General features: G+C 41.3%; 2 protein-coding genes across 2 annotated transcripts in view; one reads left to right on the top strand and one right to left on the bottom strand.

Moving 5' to 3' along the window:
• sema4f (sema domain, immunoglobulin domain (Ig), transmembrane domain (TM) and short cytoplasmic domain, (semaphorin) 4F) overlaps positions 1 to 17,535 on the top strand; it is a 48,684-nt gene extending 31,149 nt beyond the window's left edge. Inside the window, exons 2-15 of the mRNA XM_034136664.1 lie at positions 8,263 to 8,408; positions 9,061 to 9,120; positions 12,236 to 12,334; positions 12,913 to 13,024; positions 13,122 to 13,241; positions 13,563 to 13,717; positions 13,810 to 13,991; positions 14,387 to 14,525; positions 14,649 to 14,862; positions 14,960 to 15,069; positions 15,162 to 15,313; positions 15,440 to 15,495; positions 15,649 to 15,839; positions 16,009 to 17,535. Coding sequence (XP_033992555.1) covers positions 8,263 to 8,408; positions 9,061 to 9,120; positions 12,236 to 12,334; positions 12,913 to 13,024; positions 13,122 to 13,241; positions 13,563 to 13,717; positions 13,810 to 13,991; positions 14,387 to 14,525; positions 14,649 to 14,862; positions 14,960 to 15,069; positions 15,162 to 15,313; positions 15,440 to 15,495; positions 15,649 to 15,839; positions 16,009 to 16,713 — 2,441 coding nt within the window. The 3' untranslated portion in view covers positions 16,714 to 17,535. The remainder of the gene's footprint in view (positions 1 to 8,262; positions 8,409 to 9,060; positions 9,121 to 12,235; positions 12,335 to 12,912; positions 13,025 to 13,121; positions 13,242 to 13,562; positions 13,718 to 13,809; positions 13,992 to 14,386; positions 14,526 to 14,648; positions 14,863 to 14,959; positions 15,070 to 15,161; positions 15,314 to 15,439; positions 15,496 to 15,648; positions 15,840 to 16,008) is intronic.
• A 93-nt stretch (positions 17,536 to 17,628) lies between these two features.
• Positions 17,629 to 23,296, bottom strand: LOC117487903 (carbohydrate sulfotransferase 12-like). The gene is made up of 6 exons (XM_034136665.1): positions 23,225 to 23,296; positions 22,630 to 22,745; positions 22,173 to 22,339; positions 19,985 to 20,128; positions 19,601 to 19,908; positions 17,629 to 18,344 (listed from the first exon to the last, which is right to left on the bottom strand). Exons 2-6 carry the CDS (start codon positions 22,730 to 22,732, stop codon positions 18,104 to 18,106), a joined length of 963 nt encoding a protein of 320 aa, XP_033992556.1. The 5' UTR covers positions 22,733 to 22,745; positions 23,225 to 23,296; the 3' UTR covers positions 17,629 to 18,103.
• Between the last annotated feature and the right edge of the window lie 1,273 nt (positions 23,297 to 24,569).

Genomic DNA, 24,569 nt, shown 5'->3' with positions numbered 1-24,569 from the left:
TCTCCAGAGGATGGAGCGTGCATCTTTTTAATGTTTCATCACTTCAAACACCACCTACGTGATTGATCCCTGTAGAGAAATTCTGTTTTCTATTTATCGCTCCGCAGGGAGGTCAAAGGTCAGGCTCAGCTGCAGAAAAACAGCCCTAAAGCTGATGGTGTTAACAAAGTCCTGCACTGTAGCACAGTGGATGGAGCTCACTATGGCCTCAGCTGGATAACATTATTCCTAAACGCGATAGACTTCAATTCTAAAGACATAGTAAGAGAAGTCAGCAAGTTCACAACACGATTAAACAGGAAAACAACATTTGTCACACCAAACCTTTCTGAAACTAAACCATTTTTTAAACTTCCAATTTGGTAGAGCATCATTTTAAGGGATCACAAGGTAGAAATGTACAGAACTGATGAAGCAACAGATGTTATGGCTTCTGCTGCTCTGTTTGACTTTAAAGAGACACACATTGTCTGTTTAGTCTAAATCCATCTGCCAGAACCTAAACACAGACAGGCAGGTGAGCATTTGTGTGAAAGGTGTCATTATACAGTAACACAAGTTTGGAGATACTCTTACATTTTTAAGCTTACAAGAAAATGACGTCTTTTTTATAAATGTAATTGTGATTATGACACATTTCCCTAAAAATAAATTGAAATCATCACAGATTTTTGGTCAACACTATTCCTCGTTTAATCTCTGAATGTATATAGTTATATCTTAAGCACCGCCATCCTCCTCCTTCTCTGTTTTGTAAGGCTTAATATCCATCTACAGTATATTCAAATATTCATGATGATTGCGTAGGATATTGTATTATGCGAGATATTTATATCCTTTTCCCAGTTTGGCTTTATTTGATCGAGCAGTGCAGTCTTACAGTAAGATAAAAATAACAGGATTGTGTTGATTCAATGACTCATTCATAGAGAAACTCTCACACTGGACTCTGTGGACACTCGGCTGATGAGCGAGGGCTGGTGAGGGCTGCAGGCATCCAGCTTCTAAACAAACAAACACACACACACACACACACACACACGCGCGCGCGCTCACACATGCTAATCCTGCAGGGCATGGGCGAATTTAGGGCAAGCCTGATTAGTAGTGCTACTGCTTATCAACCAGAGCCAGAGAGAGGGGGGGAGTTTGGAGGTGGGAGAGATATTGGGAGAGAGGTTGGAGGTTGGGAGAATACAGTATAACAATGTGAACTTTAACAATGCATTGTGTTTTTCTGTGTAATTATTAGCAATGTTTTCATATGAAATCATTCAAAATGAAACCCCCAAGAGGAAACGGGGAATACTCCAAAGACACAGAAGAAGAAGGAAGGATTCAATGATGAAAACCCTCTTCTGATGCCTTATTGCCTTCCTCTTTCTTCATCTCTTTCTCAGCTCTCAACCTCTTCTTTATCTTGGTAATCCTCCATTTCCCTCAGGACGTTTGCTGCGAGTGTGTGTGAAGCAGAACCTCAAAGCTGAGGCCAGCGATGTGTCTCAGGGTCATTTAGTGTTTTGATGTCTTCACCTCAGAGTGGAGAGGAGGAAGGCCAGATATGAACTACAAAGTGCACCACTTTCTAACAGGTCACCTTTTTTATATTTGGTTAATGAGTTGTAACTAACGGCTACTTCGATAAAGCTACTACTTTGGGATTGCAAGGTTTAAAAAATAAAAAATAAAAAAAGAAATCTGGCTTCTGTTAAGACATACAACTAATGATAGTTTTCAGTAACAGTTCATCTGCAGACTCCAAAAACTGTTAGAAAATAGACAAAATGTTCCATCCCAGGTATTCAAAACTCATTTATTTTAATATGAAAACAGAAAAAGCAAGAAAAGCTTCTTACAACTGGCAACCCGAACCTTGTTCTTATTGTATTCTGAACAGTTAATATATATATATAAGTTACACATTTTAAACACTTGATAAAGAGTGCGTTCTTAAAAAGTGGTGCACACATATTGTATCATAGCTTTTGTTCCACTGCCATTAGTTATTTGTTGAATAACACTTTTCCACAATGGTACCAGCATCTCTACACATCCCTAAACAGTCTCATATAATACCTTACATAAAAAGTCACCTTCAGTATTGTTAAACACAACTCTTAATTCACTTTTAAAGGTCCTTGAAATGGTGTTGTTTCTCAGTATGTATTTTCTCGTTAAAAATCAGTCACGCACACACTGACACTTTACACTGCTAGGACAAACTGGTGTTTCATTTAGAGTGGAGAACATGGTTTAATATTTCATTAAATTGACCATAAAAGGTTTTACAAACTATTACTTTTCACTTGATTAAATTTGCAGACACGGCACCAGACAGGCCCTCCTTTACTGTGGCTCTAATAAATCTAACTGCATGAAAAATAAGCTGTGAGAAAGACCTTGCTGCATTGTGTGTGTGTGTGTGTGTGTGTGTGTGTGTGTGTGTGTGTGTGTGTGTGTGTGTGTGTGTGTGTGTGTGTGTGTGTGTGTGTGTGTGTGTGTGTGCGTGTGTGTGTGGCGTGACCTTGTTCTTTATGGAAGGTTTGATTTGTATATTAAATTGGAAAGTTATAATACAGCTGTGAAATTGGTTCATCCGTATAAATCTTATGTATCTTTAATTTTCATTTTATAGTCGAATGCTGCTCCTATTGGGATATCATTGCTCTTACCGACAACACAATTTAGATGTATACAATTTGTACTCTTAAAGAGTGCCTGCTGCAAATTCACTTAGGATATTTTCACTGTTACTTTATTACAAGTAAATGAACCAAACCACAGCTGCAAACACTTTAAAATTCACTTTTCAACTTCTAGTGTCCAAACATGAAACACCGTGACACTGATGTCTAATCCTTTGTAGCGTTCAGCTGCATTGGTATGTAGCGACTGATGCTAACAGGAGCTACACATGCCTCTCTGTAGATCTAATGAGCGCTTTGCTTTGATGCTTTGAAGCTTTTGTAATCCCGGTTTATTGACTGTAAAAAGGCTGAAATTGACCGTGACCTCTACAAGAGGAAGCTTGTCTTTCTCCTTTCACTTGCTCTCTCTTGATCTCTGTTGCACAAATAAGACTTTGTGATGTTTTGTCAAACCGAGGTTAAAGAAGATGTCTTGAGGGAGATATTTTGCCAAAGCAGCCGATGCAAGCCAAACTACTTATTTATATTTTCCTATTTACAATTCACATTTTGAACACTCTGCCTTGTCATACTTTAACACACTCTAGAAACTGCTCTTGAGACAGGATATGCATGAATAGCTGACCTCTGTCATCAATCAAAGCAAAGACAATGAACCACTTAGGAACAATAAGAAGGGGTTAACCAGACATACATACACACACACACACACACACACACACACACACGCACACACACACGCACACACAAACTCTCAGTAACCATATCCATTGTTTGGCTCTGGAACCTACTGTACATTGTATTTTTTTTATTGTAAAATAAATTCAAATTGAGCAACAAAAGCTTCTATCGTGACAAAATAAAAATGTTACGTTTTGCGTAGAAATAATGCTATAATTTGCATACAAAGTGTAAAGATAATTGCACAGGGGAATAAAATGTGCTTTTTTTAACTTAAAAACTGAAACAATCTTGTCTACATCTGCATTATTTCAGCCTACAGCCTGTATAACTCAAAGAAGGGTCGTCTCACTTCAGATGATGCTACTTGTCTGCTATCGCTCATCATTATGATGATGTGTTAGCGTGGAGGAGGGGAACATGCTAACTAATGGGAACATTAGCTGATGTATTCTTTTAACCTGTGGAGTCTGGCTGCTGCAGACAATACAGAGGAAACAGCAGCTGGAAAATAGCATTGAGAGGAGTGCATGATGGCACTATACAGTATATGTGTGTGTGTGTGTGTGTGTGTGTGTGTGTGTGTGTGTGTGTGTGTGTGTGTGTGTGTGTGTGTGTGTGTGTGTGTGTGTGTGTGTGTGTGTGTGTGTGTGTGTGTGTGTGTGTGTGTGTGTGTGTGTGTGTGTGTGTGTGTGTGTGTGTGTGTGTGTGTGCACGTGTGTGCGCAGCTGTGTCCTCTCTCAGTGAAGGGGTTGAGGCTGTGTGTGTGTGAGACTGTGGGGGCAGGTGTGTATGTGTGTGTGCATCGTTTCTCTCCATCCTGTCAGTTTTGATTGACACATGGAGGAGGGAGGTGTATAATTTATCACTTCCTGGTTGGTCCCATCCCACAATGCCCTGCAGCCAGAGACCAGGGTTGGTCCCCTGGAGCAAGAGCCAGTTTATTAAACCCTTAATGGACATGGACGCGTGCACACACACACACACACACACACACACACACACACACACACACACACACACACACACACACACACACACACACATATACACACACACACACACACACACGGTCTCTCTCCCTGGCTGCCTCTCAGTCATGTTTAATGTATAATGAATGAATGATTCATGGCAGGGGAGAGGATTCTGTATTTTAGGACTACTTATTCATTTATACTCACACCAGTCGCTTTTTAAAATTATACCCTGGGTGTGATTTTAGTTTTTTCTCAGCATGTATAGGGTCGCCAGGTTTTCTAGACACATCATCCGAATTATTTTCAATGCGCAGTTCTTCATTTTCTGTTTAATCCTGCTTTTTGTTAACCGTCCCAGAAGCATCCGTGAAGCACTTTAATAACCACTGCTCTATTTTAAAATATTAATTCATCCAGGGATTACACACTGTGGGGTAGGCCTGTTCTTATAGATCCATGTTAAAGCTGCACTAATCAATACTCTTTTATAAAAAATAGATCACATAGGTCTATAATGTGAAATGAGACTAAAATATCATCCAAAAATGAAATGTCCCTTTGCGCTACGGAGATGTTTAGTGTCTTTCTTTGGTTTTTCAGGCCTGCAAATTTAGTATTTTGGTTCAGTCTCACTAGAATTACATTTGTTCTTCTATGTTGCAACATGTGTCTTTTTGATAATTGACAATATGCACATCTCCACATACACACATCACACATGAATGGCTTCTGTATGTCAGGGCCACAAAGACAGGGAGATGATATTCGATACTCTGTGAGCTTCGAGGCCCACGCTGAAAAAAAGGAGGCGTTTACCCAACCTGCAGAGCGTCCTGTCTTCCTGTGACACATGTCAATTCCAATGTATTCCTAAAGTGCATCTAACAATCAGCTATGCATGTCATCATGAAGACAAAAGAGAAATGGGGGATGTAAATTGCATGACATATTTCGTCCCGAGGCATGCGTCAGGTCTCTTCTTTAGTGTGTGTCTGTTATCGGTGTCTGTCTGTGTGAGAAGGGCAGATGGTATAGCTCTAGGAATCATTTCTCTACATTAGGGTGCACAGCAGGTGGTGCCACCGCCTGCGTGTGTGTGTGTGTGTCGTCGTGTTCACAAGGACATCTCTGCAGACCTTGCCTTTGGCCTGTGTCACAAGCGCTCATGTCTTCTCTGCTGTGTGTGTGTTGATGCATGTGTGTGTCAGAGCGGCAGTGAGACAGGCTGTAGAGTGAGATTGAAGAAGTCTTTTGACGATGTCAAGCTGAAGGCAGATGAAAAGATGTATAGATGAAAAGGCGACAAAAGGGACGAAATTATGAAAAGCTTACAAGTCTCTGATGATCTTTTATTTGAAGAGATTTGATTGACAGATTGAGAAGGGAAGTGTTTATTTTATTAGCTCGGAGCTGAAAGTGAAAAGGGACAATTCAGAAACATTGATTAAGGGCAACCAAGCTAAACTTCCAGAAGCTTTGTAGTAAACATTTAAACAAATGTGTGTGTCTACTTCTGTCTGTCATATTTGCTTTAACAGACTGCGATCCCCCTCCTCACATTGGCTGATATTCAGGAAGTGCAGGCCCTCAGTGAGCAAATCAGAGCTACGGCTTGCTATTTGACTGCCTGCAGGCTTTTATCCAAACAGATGGCTTCTTAGTGAATGAGAAATGACATTCATGTGAAATGTTACGGGCAGCAGACGCAGACTGATGGAGGCAGGGGAGAGGACATGTCTGTGATTCAGATACAGGCAGATGTCAGAGTGCTGGGATCTTTTTTTCTCCTCACAGAACAACACAGACAGGCTCTAAGTGGAAAACCATGTCAGCGACGAGTGCCATTTATCAAAAAATATCCTGACATGGTACTTTGAGTGGCAGCCACCATAGAGAGACAGATTGTACGAGTTTTCATCTTTTAGTCGACAGCTGCCAAATTGGGGGTTATGTCACTAGAAGGATTTTCCTGAAAATATTTTGTCTTTCGTGTAATTTGGGAAAGTAATTATTATCTGTATTTTAAAGATGAATGAGGGATTTTAAACTAATGCACTTCCTGTTTGCTGTTGAACACTCTCCTCTATGATTGTGTTACATCACCTCATCATCTCCACATGCAGAATAATACAGGGTGTGTGTTTTTGTTCTCTCCTTTTCTCTGAATTATTAGGCGAGTTAGAAAAGGCCATCAGACATCTGTTTCCTATCTACCATTAATGGAAATAGAGTGTGTAAATGTGTTTTATAGAGGATAATATGGCTGCTTAAGAGACAAAGGTTAAAATATCTTAACCAAAATGTGATGTGACACACAGCAACAACATATGCTGTTAAAAGCTTTGTTAGTGATTTATCAGAACAAAGTTGTTAGCATGTTAGCTAAGAACTTCAGCATCATACATTCAGAATCATAAACTTAAACAGATCATGTTATCTAAATATAATAGGATATTTGTTATCTTTCAAATATATATTTTCTGTACATTTTCTTAAATGTGCACATTTGATGTACATTATTGTAATCAATAGTTTGAACTGTTCCATAGATCCATCAGTGTAGCTTGAGATTTCAGCTGATTTGACTGGGTTTTTGATGCCATATGATTCTACTGTAATATAACAACAATGATTAATTTGTACTTTGTTAGACATGAAATACACCTTAATCTACACCACATTTGTGTAATTGATGATTAACACTTTATCTTATTTTCATTTGTGAGTCTGCCTTTGTTTGTGTTAATCGTAGGCTTGTTACTGTCATCAGTCATGCTCCAGTTAGTGTTGGATTGTGCAAATACACTGAGTAATAGTGTAGTGAGTAATGTGTTATAATCCATAGCTCCTGTTTCTTCGTTTGAGGTTAAATTAGGCGTCATTTATTAGCATTAGTTATTCATCTATCCACGATTACCTCATCTGTCAGTTTGCAGTGTGTGCTAGGGGTGTGTGTGTATGTGTATTTGACTGGGAAGTAGTACAACTCGGAAACCAATAACTAGATCCATTTTTTGAATTTTATGTTATTTTTCTGAAAATGTCTGGTGTTTTTTGATGACGGTCTTCAAAAAAACCTGCTAAATCCTTTATACACACACACACACACACACACACACACACACACACACACACACACACACACACACACACACACACACACACACACACACACACACACACACACACACACTCTTGCTCTCTCACTAGCACTCCACTGAAGTTCAGTACACAGCTGTGCTCTTTCCTCTGAGAAGCTGAGACACACACACACACACACACACACACACACACACACACACACACACACACACACACACACACACACACACACACACACATTGATTTGTACTGTAGTGGATGATAGAGAAGGTTTCGCTGTTGCTTTCGTGATTGAATTAATGGGATAGTTTTGAGATTTAAAACATTTTTTTTCTGAGATTACACATCATGTTTAATGTAAAAGATGATTACATTATTTAGTCAATATTATGCCTTTTTTGTATTTATCTTCAGCAGTGGATTTCATTCTACATAAGTGTGAAACATTAAGGCAGATAGATGGAAACCTAGAGGAAAGTTGATAGATAAAAAAGAAGAGAAACAGAGTCGAGTGGGTGTTTGTGAATGTGACACAGAAAACCCTCAAAAACAGAGAAAATAAAGACTTGGACAGAGAGGGATTAGAGGAGTTAATCTGTAGTGATTGTGAGAGAGACCAGGCTGAAACAAGGGTTACTCTCATCCCTCATCTCTTTATCTCTTTGAACCTCTTTCTGGGAAATGGTGGGGATTAATCTCGTCAACTATTTATTCTTACATGGCCAAAGAAAGTACTACTAAAACTCTTGTCGTCCCCAGCTCTCTAAGTGCATTATTTGTGTGATGTTTGACAGCAGCATTGACTTCTCTTTCATCCTGGAAATCTAACCCCCTCTCTTTCTCTTGGTCCACAGACAACATACTTGGTCCGCATAAATTCCAGGATGTGGGGAACTTCAGCACCTTCCTGCTGGACCGCTCATCAGGCGTGCTGTTCCTCGGAGCCAGGGATGCCATCCTATCTGTGGACACCAACAACCTGAACCAAGTGCCCCGAAAGGTAGGAAGCATGTGTGCTAGTGAGGGGTCAATACATTTGTCATATTATATTATCAACATTGTTGAACTGATTTGGAGGATCACATAGGTTCATATTAGGCTGACGAATGAATTAAACCAACCAGGAACAGAGAGTAAAAGGTACATTAAACATTTCTGGAGATACAAATATTTGGATGAGAAGATCAATGCCACTCAATGCTGTATGCTTAATATGAAGCTAGGCTTTAATAGCTTGATAAGTCATCTTTAAAGGGTCTGGTTTATTTTCTACATTTGGAAAAACTCAAGCTGTTCCCTCCGCTTCCTATCCTCCAGTCCATGCTAAGCTAAGCTAAATTGCTCCTTGCTTTGGCTTCCTACTGGTCAACTCTGTGCAAGAAATACAAATAAATGTCCTTTAATGGTTCTCAATACTAATGGGGGATCATAGGGAAATAAACAAAAGATGCGGTGTCAGGTTTGGCCTTTAGATATCATATATCCTATTTACTTCCTTCAAGAGATGTCCACCACTGTTGAGCTAATTTACCAGGAAAAAAAGGGCTCTTTGTGCGAGTGCTGTGATGAGTCTAAACACTGATTACTAATCAGCTTTTGATGAGCAATGACCATGCCTTACCCACTTCTGTCTCTCTCTCCTCTCATTTCAGATTGTTTGGGATGTGCCGGAGGAGAAGAGGAGGTCTTGTGTAGCAAAGGGAAAAACTGAGGTGAGAGCTGTGTGTGTGTTTTCCCCTCACACGCCTTCTTCATGTAAAATAAGGTTCAGTTCTTAAAGTAAAAGGTTGTTTGGCTAAGTGATGCCTAGATCATTTTTACAATTTTGTGCACAATTGTGGTGTCCTGAAACTTGATGACCCTCTGTAATATTATTCATTTTAGGAATAACTTACTCAATACAAGTGGCCCATAGAGATTTGAAATGTGTGATGTCATGGGCCTATATTTTATGCTCCAAAATGTGTGTGTGTGTGTGTGTGTGTGTGTGTGTGTGTGTGTGTGTGTGTGTGTGTGTGTGTGTGTGTGTGTGTGTGTGTGTGTGTGTGTGTGTGTGTGTGTGTGTGTGTGTGTGTGTGTGTGTGTGTGTGTGTGTGTGTGTGTGTGTGTGTGTGTGTGTGTGTGTGTGTGTGTGTGTGTGTGTGTGTGTCAAAACCCCGTGCTGCTAGGCATCGGATGCGAAGTTCTGGGACGGCTGCCAAAACCTCATCAGGGGTGTGTGTGTGTGTGTGTGTGTGTGTGTGTGATACAGAATGAGTGTCAGAGGGGTGTATGTGAAGTCACAGATGCCCAGTATCTGTGTATGAAAACTGATTAAATAGAGCGTACTGTACACTCAAGCTGTACATTTCATTATGCTGGGACTACAATAGGACATCAACCAAATTGCTTACAGTAAACTAATCATACACTGAAAGTTTTAGAAGAGAATTGGGTTGAAAATGTAGCCTCCTATTATCAGTATTAACAGAAGGAAGTGTAATTTGGTTTGACCCATTTTGTACAATCATAATGAGCTTTCTGTTGAGGTGAACAACTGATGAAGGCCGGAAAGAAAAGGGCTGTGTGTTCACTGAGAAGACATTGATTACAAGATTACATGTGAGTCAGAAGGATTACAAATAAGTGGAGAGAGGGAAGGAAACAGGAAGTGGAAGGACGCTAGACAAGTGAGTGAGTAAGGAAGGATGAGGAGCATTGTTGCAAGACAAAGAAAGAGAGAAATACAGAGCAGGATACAAGAAACTAGACTCAACAAGAAACTACCTTGAATTTTACCCATAGAGACGTGTGTGTGTGTGTGTGTGTGTGTGTGTGTGTGTGTGTGTGTGTGTGTGTGTGTGTGTGTGTGTGTGTGTGTGTGTGTGTGTGTGTGTGTGTGTGTGTGTGTGTGTGTGTGTGTGTGTGTGTGTGTGTGTGTGTGTGTGTGTGTGTGTGTGTGTGTGTGTGTGTGTGTGTGTGTGTGTGTGTGTGTGTGTGTGTGTGTGTGTGTGTGTGTGTGTGTGTGAGTGGATGAGTGAGTGACACACATCAGGGTAAGTTGGCAGGGTTGCACAATGCTCAGTAGCTATCAGCAGGATGTTACTAAGCGTAGGACATCTGCGATGTTGCAAAAGATAAAATAGTACTTTGCTGGTGTCGTCAACATTGATCATAAGGCAGAGCAAGGCATCATACATGTCTCTTGTGAAACTACAAAGGAAGGCTAGACCAAAGTGAATTCAAACAATTGTTGACTCATCTGTTATTATTACTGGGTGTTGATTGGAGAATATGTCCAGGTGTGTGCTGCCCTTCAACACCTACAGTGGTAATAGCTTTGGACTGATTGACACACAGCCCAATAATATTCTTGTACACTCTGGGTGTAATGAATGATGACAATTTGATTGTAGAAAGCCACCGTGTAAAGGTTAACATACAGAAATAAAACACTTTTGGTTTTGTTGCAACTCAAAGAGAGGAGCTTATCCACCTTTTTATTATTCCATTTTGATATTTTGGGCCACTTCAGGGCAGCCTGACAGCCTTTAAACAAATCATTCACACATGATAATAAGTGGATTTAGCTAAAGTGTTAACAAGCAGTTGCCTAACAACACACCAGGCAGAGAGTAACACCATTCAGAGTTTTCTTGATATGGTTATAGATGAGGAGTACATACCTCTTGGAGAAAAGGAGAGCTTTTAACATAAGAAATATAAGTATTTCTAATTATAATCTCCAACACACTGACATATAAAAGACTTGAACAGAATAGAGTCATTTGATTCAATCCATGCCAGATTGTGAATTAATCTTATTAGTATGAATGAGGTTAATTCGGACCAATGAAATATCTAATCCCAAACTGATCCCATTGTTGTCATCCTGAGCTCTCTTCGTCTCTGGCCCTGCGTCTGTCTCAGGGGACAGGGTGGTGGCATGGTGGGGGGGTGGGGCTGATTTGGGTGTCATAATTTGGCCATCAGAGAAGATCAGGTCCCGGGGGTGAAGGTGACTCAGGCCTGGAGCTCATCCAAGATGGCACGCACGCAGACGCTCACTAAAAACTGGCTGCGTCATGGTTTCATGCTAACTGGGGAGGAACAATGGGGGTGTTTTTCCATACTCTCTGTGGACTCAGTATGTGTGTGTACACAGAGGAGAGCTCAACAAATACATCATCTATGTTCTGTATTTATGAGACCTACAAGGACTGCATATGTGAATTTGTATGGGTCATTAATGAATGAAAATGAGGCCGTTTGCATGCATGTTAGTACAGTATGAGTAAGTATGGATGGTCTCTGCTGGTAGCAAAGGGGGTCTCAAGTGTCTCTCCCATCAGTGGGGGTCTCCTATTTCCAATCACATTCATTAATACTCCAGCTGCTCTCAGAGTCTACTGCAACCTTTATCCCAAAGCTCAATGTGGTTAATACTTCTGTTCACGGGAAAAAAAAATATTATTTTTGTTTTAAAACTAGAAATCACAATAGCAATATCAATTTAAAGAATAATGCAGTTATATATTTTAACCTCTCTTTGTATTCCCCTACACTGGGTAAATAAGCTAATTTAGGCTACAGATGATAATATTACAATTATTTTGACTATTCATAAATATATATATATTCGATTATTAATATAAATATTTATAATACATATTTGTATTTATTTAAATGTATACATTCAATAAATATATCACTTATTTGTCTTACAATTATTAAAAAAAAGTTTTTATTTCATGTTATAATTTATACATAAACTATTATTTAAAATCTTTATAAAGTTAAATCCGGATGTTAATAATACTATTCCTGGGTGTTTGTCTCCCCCTGCAGGTTGACTGTAATAACTACATCCGTCTGCTGGAGTTTCTGGGCGATGGACGCATCTACGTGTGTGGCACCTACGCCTTCGACCCCCAGTGTGCCTTCCTGGTCCGTTTTTCCTTTGTGTTTTGTAAAGTGTATGTTTGTGTTGCATGTATGAATTCATATTTGAAGGACACTTTATCAGGCAGATCTGTGCCTCAGGATCTGTCAGACAGCTGCAGTGTGCTATAACTCCAAACTGGTGTGTGTGTTCGCTTGCATGTCTCTGTGTGTGTTTGCACCTTCATTATGGGCATTGATAGCTGCAAATGAATCTCTGTGACAAGTTCCCACACTCATTCACACCAAAATCCTTCACCAAGGGGACGGGCAGAAGAGTACATAAACACACACACACAAATATATAGCTATCCTACTATGCAAACGTATTATTTTTTTAGGCTCCACTGTCACACTCAGTACGAAGAAAATTGTGAAGTGCAAGTCAACAGTAGTTTATTGTGACATTTTAAGCAGACAATCAGACGAAACTCAAAATATTTAACTCACTGTAAAAAGATGGAGGATGGAGGACATAACAAACAAAAGACAGCTGTGAAAAAATATTATCTACAATATAACCTTTATTTATTTGATATTTCCCTATTGTAGTTCTAACTATTCCTACTCTTGTCGTCCTGCAGGAGATCACCTCCTTCACCCTGGAGAAAGTTGAGGATGGAGGAGTGAAGATGGAGACAGGGAAGGGGAAGTGTCCGTTTGAGCCCAGTCAGCATTACACAGCTGTCATGGCAGGTGAGTCAGTACCACTGAATGTTACACTCAATAATCTGCTTTAATATCAGGCTAATCTGAGGGATAAACTAACTTACTTCCTCTCTCTTGTGTCTAGGTGGTACCCTTTACACAGCAGCCACCAGTAACTTCCTGGGAACGTTATTCGACATCTCCCGGGCAACAGGCGCTGAGCAGGAGCGCATCCGAACTGAGCGATCCATCAACTGGCTGAGTGGTGAGACACACTGAAAGCCCATAGGACACACAGTGACACACTGCCACTTCAAATTGCCACGGTCATACTTTCCCACAGGAAAAAGTCAAATTGTGTGTGTGTGTGTGTGTGTGTGTGTGTGTGTGTGTGTGTGTGTGTGTGTGTGTGTGTGTGTGTGTGTGTGTGTGTGTGTGTGTGTGTGTGTGTGTGTGTGTGTGTGTGTGTGTGTGTGTGTGTGTGTGTGTGTGTGTGTGTGTGTGTGTGTGTGTGTGTGTGTGTGTGTGTGTGTGTGTGTGTGTGTGTGTGTGTGTGTGTGTGTGTGTGTGTGTGTGTGTTTCTCAGACCCAGAGTTTGTGAGCTCAGCCTTCATCGAGGAGTCTGCAGAAAACAACCCGATAGGGGACGACGACAAAATCTACTTCTTTTTCACGGAGGTGGCCAAAGAGTACGACCTCTACACCAAAGTCAAAGTGCCCAGGGTGGCACGAGTCTGCAAGGTAACCCATCGCGATTAAATTGAGTGATACATTGACCGATTGATTGATCGATCAATTGCCTCATTCCTCGTCTTCTCCCACTGTCTGTTCAGTCTGATGTGGGAGGGATGAAGACCCTGCAGCGGCGCTGGACCACTTTCCTCAAGGCGCAGCTGGTGTGTGAGGACAGACCGACCGGGCAGCGCTACAACATCCTCACTGACGTCTTCACCACGCAACACACACCGGGAGACCCCAGCAGCACTCAGTTCTACGGACTGTTCACCTCCCAGTGGTAAGCTAAGGAGCAGGCAGGGGAGGGAAAAACAGAGCTTCTTTTAACTTTTAATTTAATTGATAATGTAGTTTTTCATTTTAGGTTGCGTCATTGACAATTAACTGTCAGCTATTAAAGGAGAGAAAGAAGATTTTTTAGGGAGGCAGAGGGAGCAGAGATTGCAATGTTTCCTGTCTTTATGCTAAGCTAAGCTAACTGTCTCCTGCCTGTAGTTTCTTATTTACTGTACAGTGTGAGAAATATTCTCAGATAACTCTCCCTTAGAAATGGAAAGTGTTTTTCCCAAAATGTCAACTATTCTTTTCATATCAAACAACTTAATTGAACCTTTTCCCTCCAAATGTAACAGAAGCATAGCCTAAAATGTGAACATTTCTTTTTCTTCTTCATAGGGAGCATGGGGAGTTGTCAGCAGTGTGTGTTTTCAGTCTGGCTGAAATCAGCAAAGTGATGGACGGCCCTTTTAAAGAGCTGAAGAAGACCTGCGACTGGATCAACCCTGAACCTGTCCCCACACCAAGACCTGGACAGGTACTAAACTGTTCAACCACACAACTACTGCATATGTACTATCAGCATCTCTACTTCATAAAATACCTTTCATTGTATACAAATAACTCAGACTTTTTCTATCCTTCTCTCTACATTTGTTAGTGTCTGAACAACGATTTGAAGGCCGAGGGCTACGAGTCCTCCCTGAAACTTCCCGACAAGGTGTTGACTTTTGTGAGGGACCACCCGCTGATGGAGAACAGCGTTACTGCAGCACCTCTACTGGTCCGCAAGGGAGTCAGATACACCAAGCTGGCTGTAACGCAGATGGGAGGCGGAGAAAGGCAGAAGGGAGCAGTGCTGCACCTCGGAACAGGTGAGGAGAGGGAGGCAGGGTTCAGAAGAAAGGAGGGAGTAAAAAAGACAGAAAGTGTGAAGAAATTAACTCAAAACTCTGTGTTTGTGTGCTGCAGATCGAGGGGAGCTCCACCGGGTGGCGGTAGTGGGACAGAACGCCACCTTGCTGCAGGAGATTCCTCTGTTCAGCTCACAGGAGCCCGTCAACAACATCTTACTGCACCAGGTATTGGCACAGTTCTTCACACACATGCTGCATATTTCCATCTGCTCTGTGTTGCAGCTCAGTGGTTCTGTAATGTCTCCATGTGTTTGCAGGGTCTGGCTCTGGTGGGCAGCCCCCTGTCTCTGGCTCGGGTCCAGGCTGAAGGCTGCACTCTGTACTCCGACTGTAAAGAGTGTGCCAGAGCCAGAGGGCTGGGCTGTGATTGGAGCACAGAGGAGGCCGCCTGCAGGCCCACCACTGCAGAGTGAGTACTGATGGAATATAAAACTGGAAACCTTCCAAATGTAAAAATAAAGGCAGACAGCAGCAGTATTGGGTTGGAAAATGGTTTGGTTATGTGTACAAAATAACCAGTTTTCTGTGTGTCCAGGCCTGGTCCAGGTGATGTGGTTGACAACGCTTTGAGAAAGTGTGATAAAGAGGAGGGTAAGCGTGATTTCATTTTTTATTCAAAAAGCTACAGTGTCATTTTGGCAAAGAAAACAATAGAAATAGTGCAAAAATGTTTCAAGCCTGTGTAACATTAACATATTCTCCTTGTGTGTTTCTCTTCTGCTCCCTGCGTGTCGTCTCCTCCAGGGCGTTGCAGTCCGTCCATGAGGGAGTTGCGAGTGTCTCTTGGTCTGCGTCTCCTGTTGCCATGTGTCCAGCTGTCTCCCAGGCCCTGCAGCTGGGAGCACCCCCCCCACAGACACACCCGGCAGCACAACTCTGACCTGGAGGTGACGGTCACAGAGGACAGCCTCGGAGACTACATTTGCACCTGCCAGGTACACAGGCAAAACATATATTCAAAACTTAGCTTTGCATATTTAGCCTGTTAAATTTGTATCCTGCTATAAGACTCCCAGTTAACTGCAAACTGCAGAGTTTAAAAGTACCTGTTTTAACTGAGATTAAACAAGTCATATTTTTCTGTGTCATGTTGCTATTCTCCAGGAGGCTGGGCCAGGAGTCAGAGAACTGACCCCCTGCCGCAGAGCAGCCTATCAACTGACTCGAGAAGGCCCTAATGCTGGAGGAGTGGTGGTGACAGCAGGGGGGCGCCACGTGCTGGCCATCTACATCCTTTTCTTCTTCTTGGGTTTAGCGTTTGGTGCGTTCCTCCTCTACTTCTTGACCCGTCGGCGCAGCATTGTCCACCAGGGTCACCACCTGCCGGATAATTCGCTGTCGTCAGAGAAGGGGCGGGACTTGCTGGGCTCCTCGGCCACGCCGCAGTCCCCGAGCAGCGCCAGCATGCTGTCCGATGGATTCAGGCTGACGGAAAAACGCAACGGGACGGTGACCTCCAACACGACCACAACGCTCCTCAGCAACAATGGGAATGGTAGTCACCATGGCAATAGTTACAGCGGCACCCTGATCAGCCCCAGTAATGGCCACGGGAACTCCCTGTACTCCAACTGCAACACCAGCAACAGCGGACTGAAGCTCACCTCTGAAATTTTAGCTGCAGATTTGCTGGATGGAAGGACGGGGGAGAGGGGGAGTCTGGGGACGAGGGAGTCTGGGGATGAGGTGGATGAGGGGCTGGGAGACGCATTGGGGGATGGAATAAAAGGACTAGAGGAGGAGATGGCCAGCTTTACCTTGTTTAAATTACCAGCACCACTGGCTCGGTGTGAAGAAAGCTCAATATGAAAGGTTGATGTAAAAGTTGATGCGCCATTTAGCATCCTCAAAACAAACTGAACTGTCCCAGGACGGATGCAAAATGGCTACTACTAAATGCCTTTAAACGGGAGCTGTGGCATGAAGAGAGACTACAGAGATATATGAGAAATATACGATACGTTTATTAAGCATGTGCGGGAGAAACCAGTGTTGTGAGGCGTTCAGGATGAGAGCCACAGCTGAAAAATGTGTCATAATATAAAATGTAAATACGAAGAGTCCAAGCTGATTGTGATGTCGCGCAATTTAAATGTTTAAAAAAAAGATGATGTGTCTACACGTGTAGACATTGAAAAGCCATATTGTTTTCTCCTTTACTCCTGTTGTTGTTTGCTCTCTCATTCTCCTGACACTTTGAATCTCTCAGCACCTCTGTCTCTTCCTCTGTGTTTCTGCTCCTCTCTCTGACACACCGCTGACATCCCAGAGGTCCACAGACCCAGAGGACTGAGCCACAGACTGTCCCGTCATGCAGCATCAATCCTGGGCTTCAGGCAGAGCGATGTGGCTGTCAGAGAGCAGAGAACCGTGGAGAGAGTCCTTCAGACGGACTCCAGTGACGGGGCTGTCCCTGCCTGCACTGCCACACAGCTCAGCAGGACGATACGTGTCAGTGTGGAAATCTCAACATGCAAGAAACTGACAGGTGACATGTCTCTGTTCACCTTCACAGCTACTGGAACATGTGAATGTGAAATTAATTTCCACCATCACCTCGTTTTGTGAGTGTGGAACTTAAAACATGTATTGTTTTTGTCATGTTGTTTTGTAATAAAGCATAAAAAAGTTTCTGGTTGTGGGTGTGCTTCTCTTACCCCCCCCCCCCCACCCCCAGAAATCAAACATGTAAGCATTCTTCAAGTGTGTGTAAAGTAGCTCTGACTGAGTGTGTGGACCTTTATTAAGATATATAATACATTGATCCATAAGTACAGTTCCATTGATATTACATTTCCTTTAAGTTTGACATTTTGGTTGAGACTTTTTGATGTACTATGATTTTTATCTCATGACCATTTTTATAACATTTTTTTCCAACATACTAGACTTCATTCCATCCATGGTGTCTTTTTTTGTTTCATTTCTTCCTCCGTTTGTTTTCCCGCCATTGTAATTGTCTGCCCCACCTTGGTTTGTTCCACCTGTGTTTCATGTCAATGAGTCTTTTGTGCTTTTGTGTATTAATTTATTAATCCTAACCCCTTAAACAATAATTCCCCAGACTTTTGTGCAAAGACAAATGCCTTGTAAATAACCATAATGCTTATAATAACTTAAGTTGAGGTGGTTGAGTATTTGCCATGTCCTTAACAGATTGTTCTTTGCTCAGCAGCGAGTTAGTGGTCATGACTTCCTCTCAACCATCCAGCAGTTCTCTAGGCCTTTGGTAGCCGAACATCCTGAAGTCCTCCTCATAGAGCTCGTACAGCTTCCTCCTGTCCTCTAGGGGCACTGCGCTGAACCATTCTAACAGAAAAGCAGGTGTGGTCATGTTTTCATAGGAAGGAGGGAACTGGATGTCGCCCTGCAGCATTAGGATCTTCAGCAGCTGTGAGGCGTCCTGCTGAAGAGTCTCCTGATGGCCCACAAAATCATACCTGGCAGGTAAAACAAACTCAGGTCAAACCACAGCATTGTTTTGTGTTGACATGATTGCATTCTTTTGTAATATGTGTCCCAGGGTTTTCTGAACTTGTATTTATTTCAGTCTCAGCCGCAGCAATAAGTAATTGTCTTGTTGAAATGTGTCCCTCCTGTGTGTGTGTGTACATTCACAAAACTACAGGGAAAACCTCAAGATTGAAACAACATCAACAAGGCTTGACTTAATTGTTTTTCAATGTAGTCCATTCAGAGACAAATCCTTAAAAGTCAGACATTAAATAACACATTAATAATGAATAACAATCATCTGCCCCGGCAAATTGTTTCTTGTATGCTGAGGTCTTAAACAAAATCTAAGAAGAAATATTGTGTTCTTTTTTTTACTGTCTGGACTTAAACCCAATGTCAATGTTATTCCCTCTGTGATGTCTTATAGCTGTGAGAGTCAAATTCTGCATCTGGAATTGTTATCACAATTATATTTGAATTTCTTTGATGTTGTTTAAAGAGAGAGAGTGTGGTTTCTAGCGTAAATTCTATAAGGTGTTTCATTATTATATTTGGGCATTGGTCTTTGTTTAATATAGTATTATTCATTTGTGATCAATTTTGGATTAGATTAGATGGTTCACATGGGTATGGACGGCACTTAAAGGTCACCTATGATGCAAAATCCACTTTTTCATGTCTCTTCTACATCAACATGTGTCCCCTCTGCGTTAAGAGATTCTGAAAATTTCAGGAAAAAAGATTCGCTCACTTTTGTCCTGATCCATTTATATAAAAACCTGTCTGAAAATGAGCTGATCAGATTTTGGCAACTTCGTAATGCCATAAGTTTTTTTTTGGGTTGTGTAACCATTAGCCAATAACCAACCAAGGTAACCCCCCCCCCCCCCCCTCACCTTATCACCTGAATCTCCTCCTAGAGTGTTCTTTTTAACCAAATATCTCTCAGAGGGGCGTGGGGAGTGGGGAGTAGCTCCTTATTTCATCTCAAAACACAGACAGAGAATCAGTACTTTTGAACAGGGCTGAAACAGAGGGGATTATGGGATGCTGCAATGATCTGTTTGGTATTTGGAGCCAAACACTTCAAAGACATGTCTTGTATATATCTGAGAACTATAATATATTGATGAAAAAGAGTATAATAGGGGACCTTTAAAGCTCCATGTGTAATTTGTGTATAAAGTAGTTCCTCCATAGATCACTTTACATGTCCAGAAACAGACATGAATGAACGTACTTTATGAGACAAGGGTGGCACTGGCGGTGCATCTGCCTCCAGTGGGGCTCAAACGGCTCCTTCTTCTCCGTCAGCGGGTCCAGCAGGTACTGGATGAAGTTCTGAAAGGAGACCCTCATCCCGGATGCGTTGGCCTCGTCCACACTCTGTGGAGGGTCAGGCTGGTTTGCATACAGGCGCAGAATCTGCCGGCCATATTCTTGGTAGAAGTACTCATTGTGTTGCCGGAACTTGTTTCTGTAAGCGGAGATGAGACGCACAAATGGGTCCCGGACATACAGGAACTTTGTGTAGTGCTTCAGCTTGGCCTGTAGGAAAGAAAAAAGTTAAAGCTTCCTGGTTGTAACCGTTAGACACTTTTGATGTGTCATTGTGTGGACTGACCTTCATTTCTGGTCTTGGGAAGCTGTTCAGGAGAGGCAGAGTGTTGGGGAGGTGGACTAAATCAGGAGAAATGGAGACGGGGTCAGGATACGGCTCGTCCTGGGTCAGGGAAAACATCACTCTCTTCCAGTTGGTGCACGCCACCTGTTATAAATCAGAAATCCTTTATTCTGCAGCAGTGGGGAAATGTACTGTAAGGTGTGACAGCAGCAAATGTACAGTGCAAATAAAAGGCAAGAGGAAAAAGAGTAGATATATATAATAACAAAAAAGGCAAGCACATGTCAATAAAATGATATGCAAATAAGTACACCATGGAAAAATTACTGTAAGTAGCAGTATGTTAGCGAACATATGAAAGTATTGTAGGAGCCGGACAAATTGCAGATAAATTGAAACCAAAAATAAAGCGTAAATTGCACGAGCAGTGGCTTTGCAAAACAGTTTTCATATGTACAGCCAGTGTTGTTGCAGATCAGTGATATTAGTGTCTTTGTTAAAGGTCCCATGTCATGGCCATTTCTACTGATCATAATTCCATTGTTGAGGTCTACTAAAATACATTTATATTGTGCAATGTTCCAAACTCACATTGGTTTCTCATACAGCATCTCTGTATAGTATGTGTATTCACTCTCTGTCCTAAACGGCTTGTTGGAGCTCCTGCCCCCCCCCCCCCCCCTCCCCCTGTGAGCCCAGTGGCCGTCTGCGAGACAGCGAAACACAGCGAAGCCCAGCCCCAAACACACACACACCCGCAGCCTGGCTTATAATTATTGTACAAAAAGGTATAAGAATGCAAACATTAAGATCTGTTCTGTTTAAATTGATTATAGTCTATTATCAATACAGGTTAAGAAACTAGTGTTGCTTGCATCCTGTTTTAAAGGCATTTCTTTTTATACTCTACTAAAATGCAAAAAAAATAAGGGTTTGATTCTATTAATGTTGTCTTTTGTATTGCACTTTGGCAGCAGATTCCTGTGTAGCTTCAGATCTGAGTTGTCTTATTAGTAAGCCTAATTTATACTTTTGTAGCAACACTATTTTTATATAATGGCAAAGAAAGGGTTCAGAGTCTTTTCTTTTTTCCCTGTGTCATATGTGGCAGCACTGTTCAATGTTTCTTGAAAACATTACCCACTGTAGTATGTGACGTGTGAATAAACTCCAACTGTGTATCAACAACACTGTTGTGTAACTTCAGTTAAATACTTGTATGTGTGTAGAAAGAGGTAAGATAAAGGATCTGCAGTATTTTATGAAGTATTAATCGTACAAAGGTCAGTTTTATACAAGTAGAAGTGTGTATTTACCTGGTAGTAGGCCTCTCTATTTGGACTGGTAGATCTCGGCAGACTGGCAACTTTAAAAGTAGCTCTCAGTTCAAAAAAGGTTGGGCACCCCTGATCGACACGCTATAGTAGAAGGGTAAATAATTGCTAATAAGATTACTGAAACTGAATTTAGTTTCTAGGTGGAAAAATCTCAGCTCTCAGGCTGCCATGTTTTAGAGTCTTGTGTAACCAGCAGATATCCTGGTTTCAATGTGCCACGTGTTTTCAAGCTTAAAAGAATGAGGTTGGAGTAAAGGGGCGATGTCTACGAGAGGATTATTTATCGGTTTTAAGATAATAAAAAGCTATTTTATTGTGAAATTATATTCAATGGGTTTAGAGATTGAATTTCTGTCTTTGCATTCCACCTTTTTTGCTCTTCACACTTAAATGTACCTGCTCGCAACAGGACTAGATTAACGTTTATATTAGATATACGTTATTCATCCCAAATTGGGAACTTGTTTTGTCACAGCAGCATGTTAACAGGCATTACACATGAGTTAAAAACATTTAAAAATAAAAATAGAAATAATAAACCAAACAGTATGAGATAATGTCTTTAGCGTATCTAAATAATACACAATATAAAATGTATCCAATAAGTTAGAATACTCCTAAAATAGACCAATCTACTACTATTATAAACATAGAATACAGTATACATTGGAAAAGTGTGCAAAGTAGTTTATTTAATTTAATTTAGATGCAGTGAGTTAGTGTTAATAACATAATATGTCCATATTTTTCAGAGTTATTGAAAGGAAACTGCTTAATTGGTTCACTGCACAGACACAGTGTGAGTGCATTGAGCCTCAGTTAGTACCATAAGAGTGTATTGTGCGTGTCACCTTGGGAATGTAACAGTAGATGATGCCGTGTTTGTCGTCCACAATGAGGTTCTCCAGCTCTTTGTCTCTGACGTCTTCTAAACGGTGCTTGAATGTCTCTTTGTCCCCGGCACATGTTTCTCTCAGCAGCTGCTTCCTCAGCTCCTGCGTCTCATGGATCCTCTCCTCTGGAATAAGAGCAAAATGTTTGTTTAGGTGTTAATGTGAGGCACGATTATCCAAAAGCAAGCACTGTGGGGTGAGGTCGCAGCGCCAACATTTACTAATCTATTCAATTGCTATTTTTTAGAGGCAGTGGAGCATGAACATAGTGTCTGGAGCAGGAAGACCAAACAGGATGCACAGCAGGAACGGTAAGAACCACACACACACACGCACACACACACACACACACACACACACACACACACACACACACACACACACACACACACACACACACATATACACACTGTACCTCGTTTTTGTTGTGACATGTCCCATTGGTAAAAGGACAACGCAAAGAGAAACATGGATGCCACACATCCGAGGAGCTGCTTGAATCCTCTGTACTGTGCCATAGCAACATGGGAGCTGTCAATTAATCAGAAACAAAAAGATTGACATTTTAGTAACACTAAATATTATGAATGATGGTAAAAGCCATTATCCCTACATTTCTTCCTGATTGAATACTGTATAAATAGTGTGTAAATACCAGTCAGAGTGCTGTGTAAGACATAAAGGAAGGTGTCAAATATTTCAATTCAAAGTGCACTGGGCTCGACATTCATAAAATGAGGTTTCTAGATCTATGAAACTAATATGTTATTGTGTCCTACGGGAGGACCGAAGAAACACACATACAATTAGAACACATTTACAAAAAGCAGCTAAGAGCTACAGAAATTCAAGGCGTCACTTCAGTAAATACATTAAACACAAAAAACCACGTCTCCTTTCACAAGACTCAGACTCTGATCAGTTTAACTCACAGAGGGATGCATGAGTGGTTATAATGAAACAACTCAAATTGTTTTGATGCTACTACAATCCATTTAAACACCACTCACCTCGCTGATAGCTGTTGGGATGAAGTGCACTGTGAGGGTCTGGTTGACTGTAAAGCAGGAGACAAGATGAACAGCACTGTTCCTATGGAGGAGTGCTGCAGCAAATATTTATTTAACAAATCCTCATCCGGGATCTCAGGTGCATGGTTGCCGCCTTCCTTTTTTAAATCAGGAATTTGTTTTTTTAAGACATGAAGGAGTGAAAAGGGATTTGAGCGGTCTCCTCGCAAAATGAAGTCAAATGACGGATATTTTTTTCTGTTGCTTTGCTGCACATTGAAATATCGTGATAACAGATTTCTTTTTGACAAATTATAATAAACGTGCCTCCTAGAGTGTGGTGACCCCACATGTTAAATCTTTTTTTGTAAGTTTAATGTATTCCTTTGAATCATAGCAAAGGCAAAAGTAAAATATATAAATAAAACTGTAGAATGACAAAGATCAACTTTTATTAATCCCTGAGGGGAAATTCAGTTTTTCACTCTTACAATTACACACATAGGCTCAAAATACACAAACAGGACCTATAGACATGCACTAACTGATGAAGATGTTAGTGCATGTCCCTTATGGTGTCTGGATGCTGGTGTGTTTATGATTGTTTATTTGAATGTAATCACACGCAGGCCTGTTTACTCCTTTGTGTACCTCACACACCCTTTAACGTTTTGCATACAGAAGTAATGTGCGACAGCTGGACTTCACAGGAAAATGCAAACATCAGTCAGTGTATTTACATAAACAAAACTGTACACGAACATGCCGTACAAAGTTTTTATTATTATTTTGTGCGAGGACATTGAAAATAGCACACTAGTACAGGTCCATCAACACATTTCACACCCTGTCCTTCTCTAATATCCTATTTTAAATCAAACAGTTTGAATACATTCATGATTACAAGGCCAGTTATAACATAAAGACAAAGCTGCACAATAGTAAATGGAACCGCACAGACACAATAGATGAAGTATCAGATGGAGGCACTGATCCACATTAGGTTACAGCTCAGATTGGAAGTCCTCCAGCGCTTTGATTATCATCTGCTCGTCGCTCAGATTATGTTCAATTTCCAAAATGCCAATGTTCATTTCCTTACTGGACTTGGTTTCCTCCATGAAACCCTTCACACGCTGCAGAAATTCCTCCACAAACGCAGCGTAGTCATGTGGTCCTGCCGAGCTTTTCTTCACTCGCGCCATGATGGGGTCAAGGAGGTTCACATAGTTGTTAATGATCTCAGAGTTGGTGTCCCTTTGTGCCTAAAGTGTGAAAAAACACACATTTTATGACATGGCACCGACTCTATTTGCTGTGTTGTGTCCACAGTACACTGAAAAAA

This window comes from Trematomus bernacchii, unplaced genomic scaffold (genome assembly GCF_902827165.1).
Source record: "Trematomus bernacchii unplaced genomic scaffold, fTreBer1.1, whole genome shotgun sequence".
NCBI classification, from domain to species: Eukaryota; Metazoa; Chordata; class Actinopteri; order Perciformes; family Nototheniidae; genus Trematomus; species Trematomus bernacchii.
Note: the sequence above shows the minus strand (reverse complement) of the source record. Positions and strands in the feature narration are given on the sequence as shown.

Coding starts and splice junctions, on each gene's coding strand:
- LOC117487903 (XM_034136665.1), bottom strand. CDS start 22,732: ATGGCACAGTACAGAGGATTCAAGCAGCTCCTCGGATGTGTGGCATCC. Junction 19,909..19,984: donor TCCCAAGACCAGAAATGAAG/GTCAGTCCACAC, acceptor TCTTTCCTACAG/GCCAAGCTGAAGCACTACAC. Junction 18,345..19,600: donor TGCCACCCTTGTCTCATAAA/GTACGTTCATTC, acceptor TTTACCTGCCAG/GTATGATTTTGTGGGCCATC.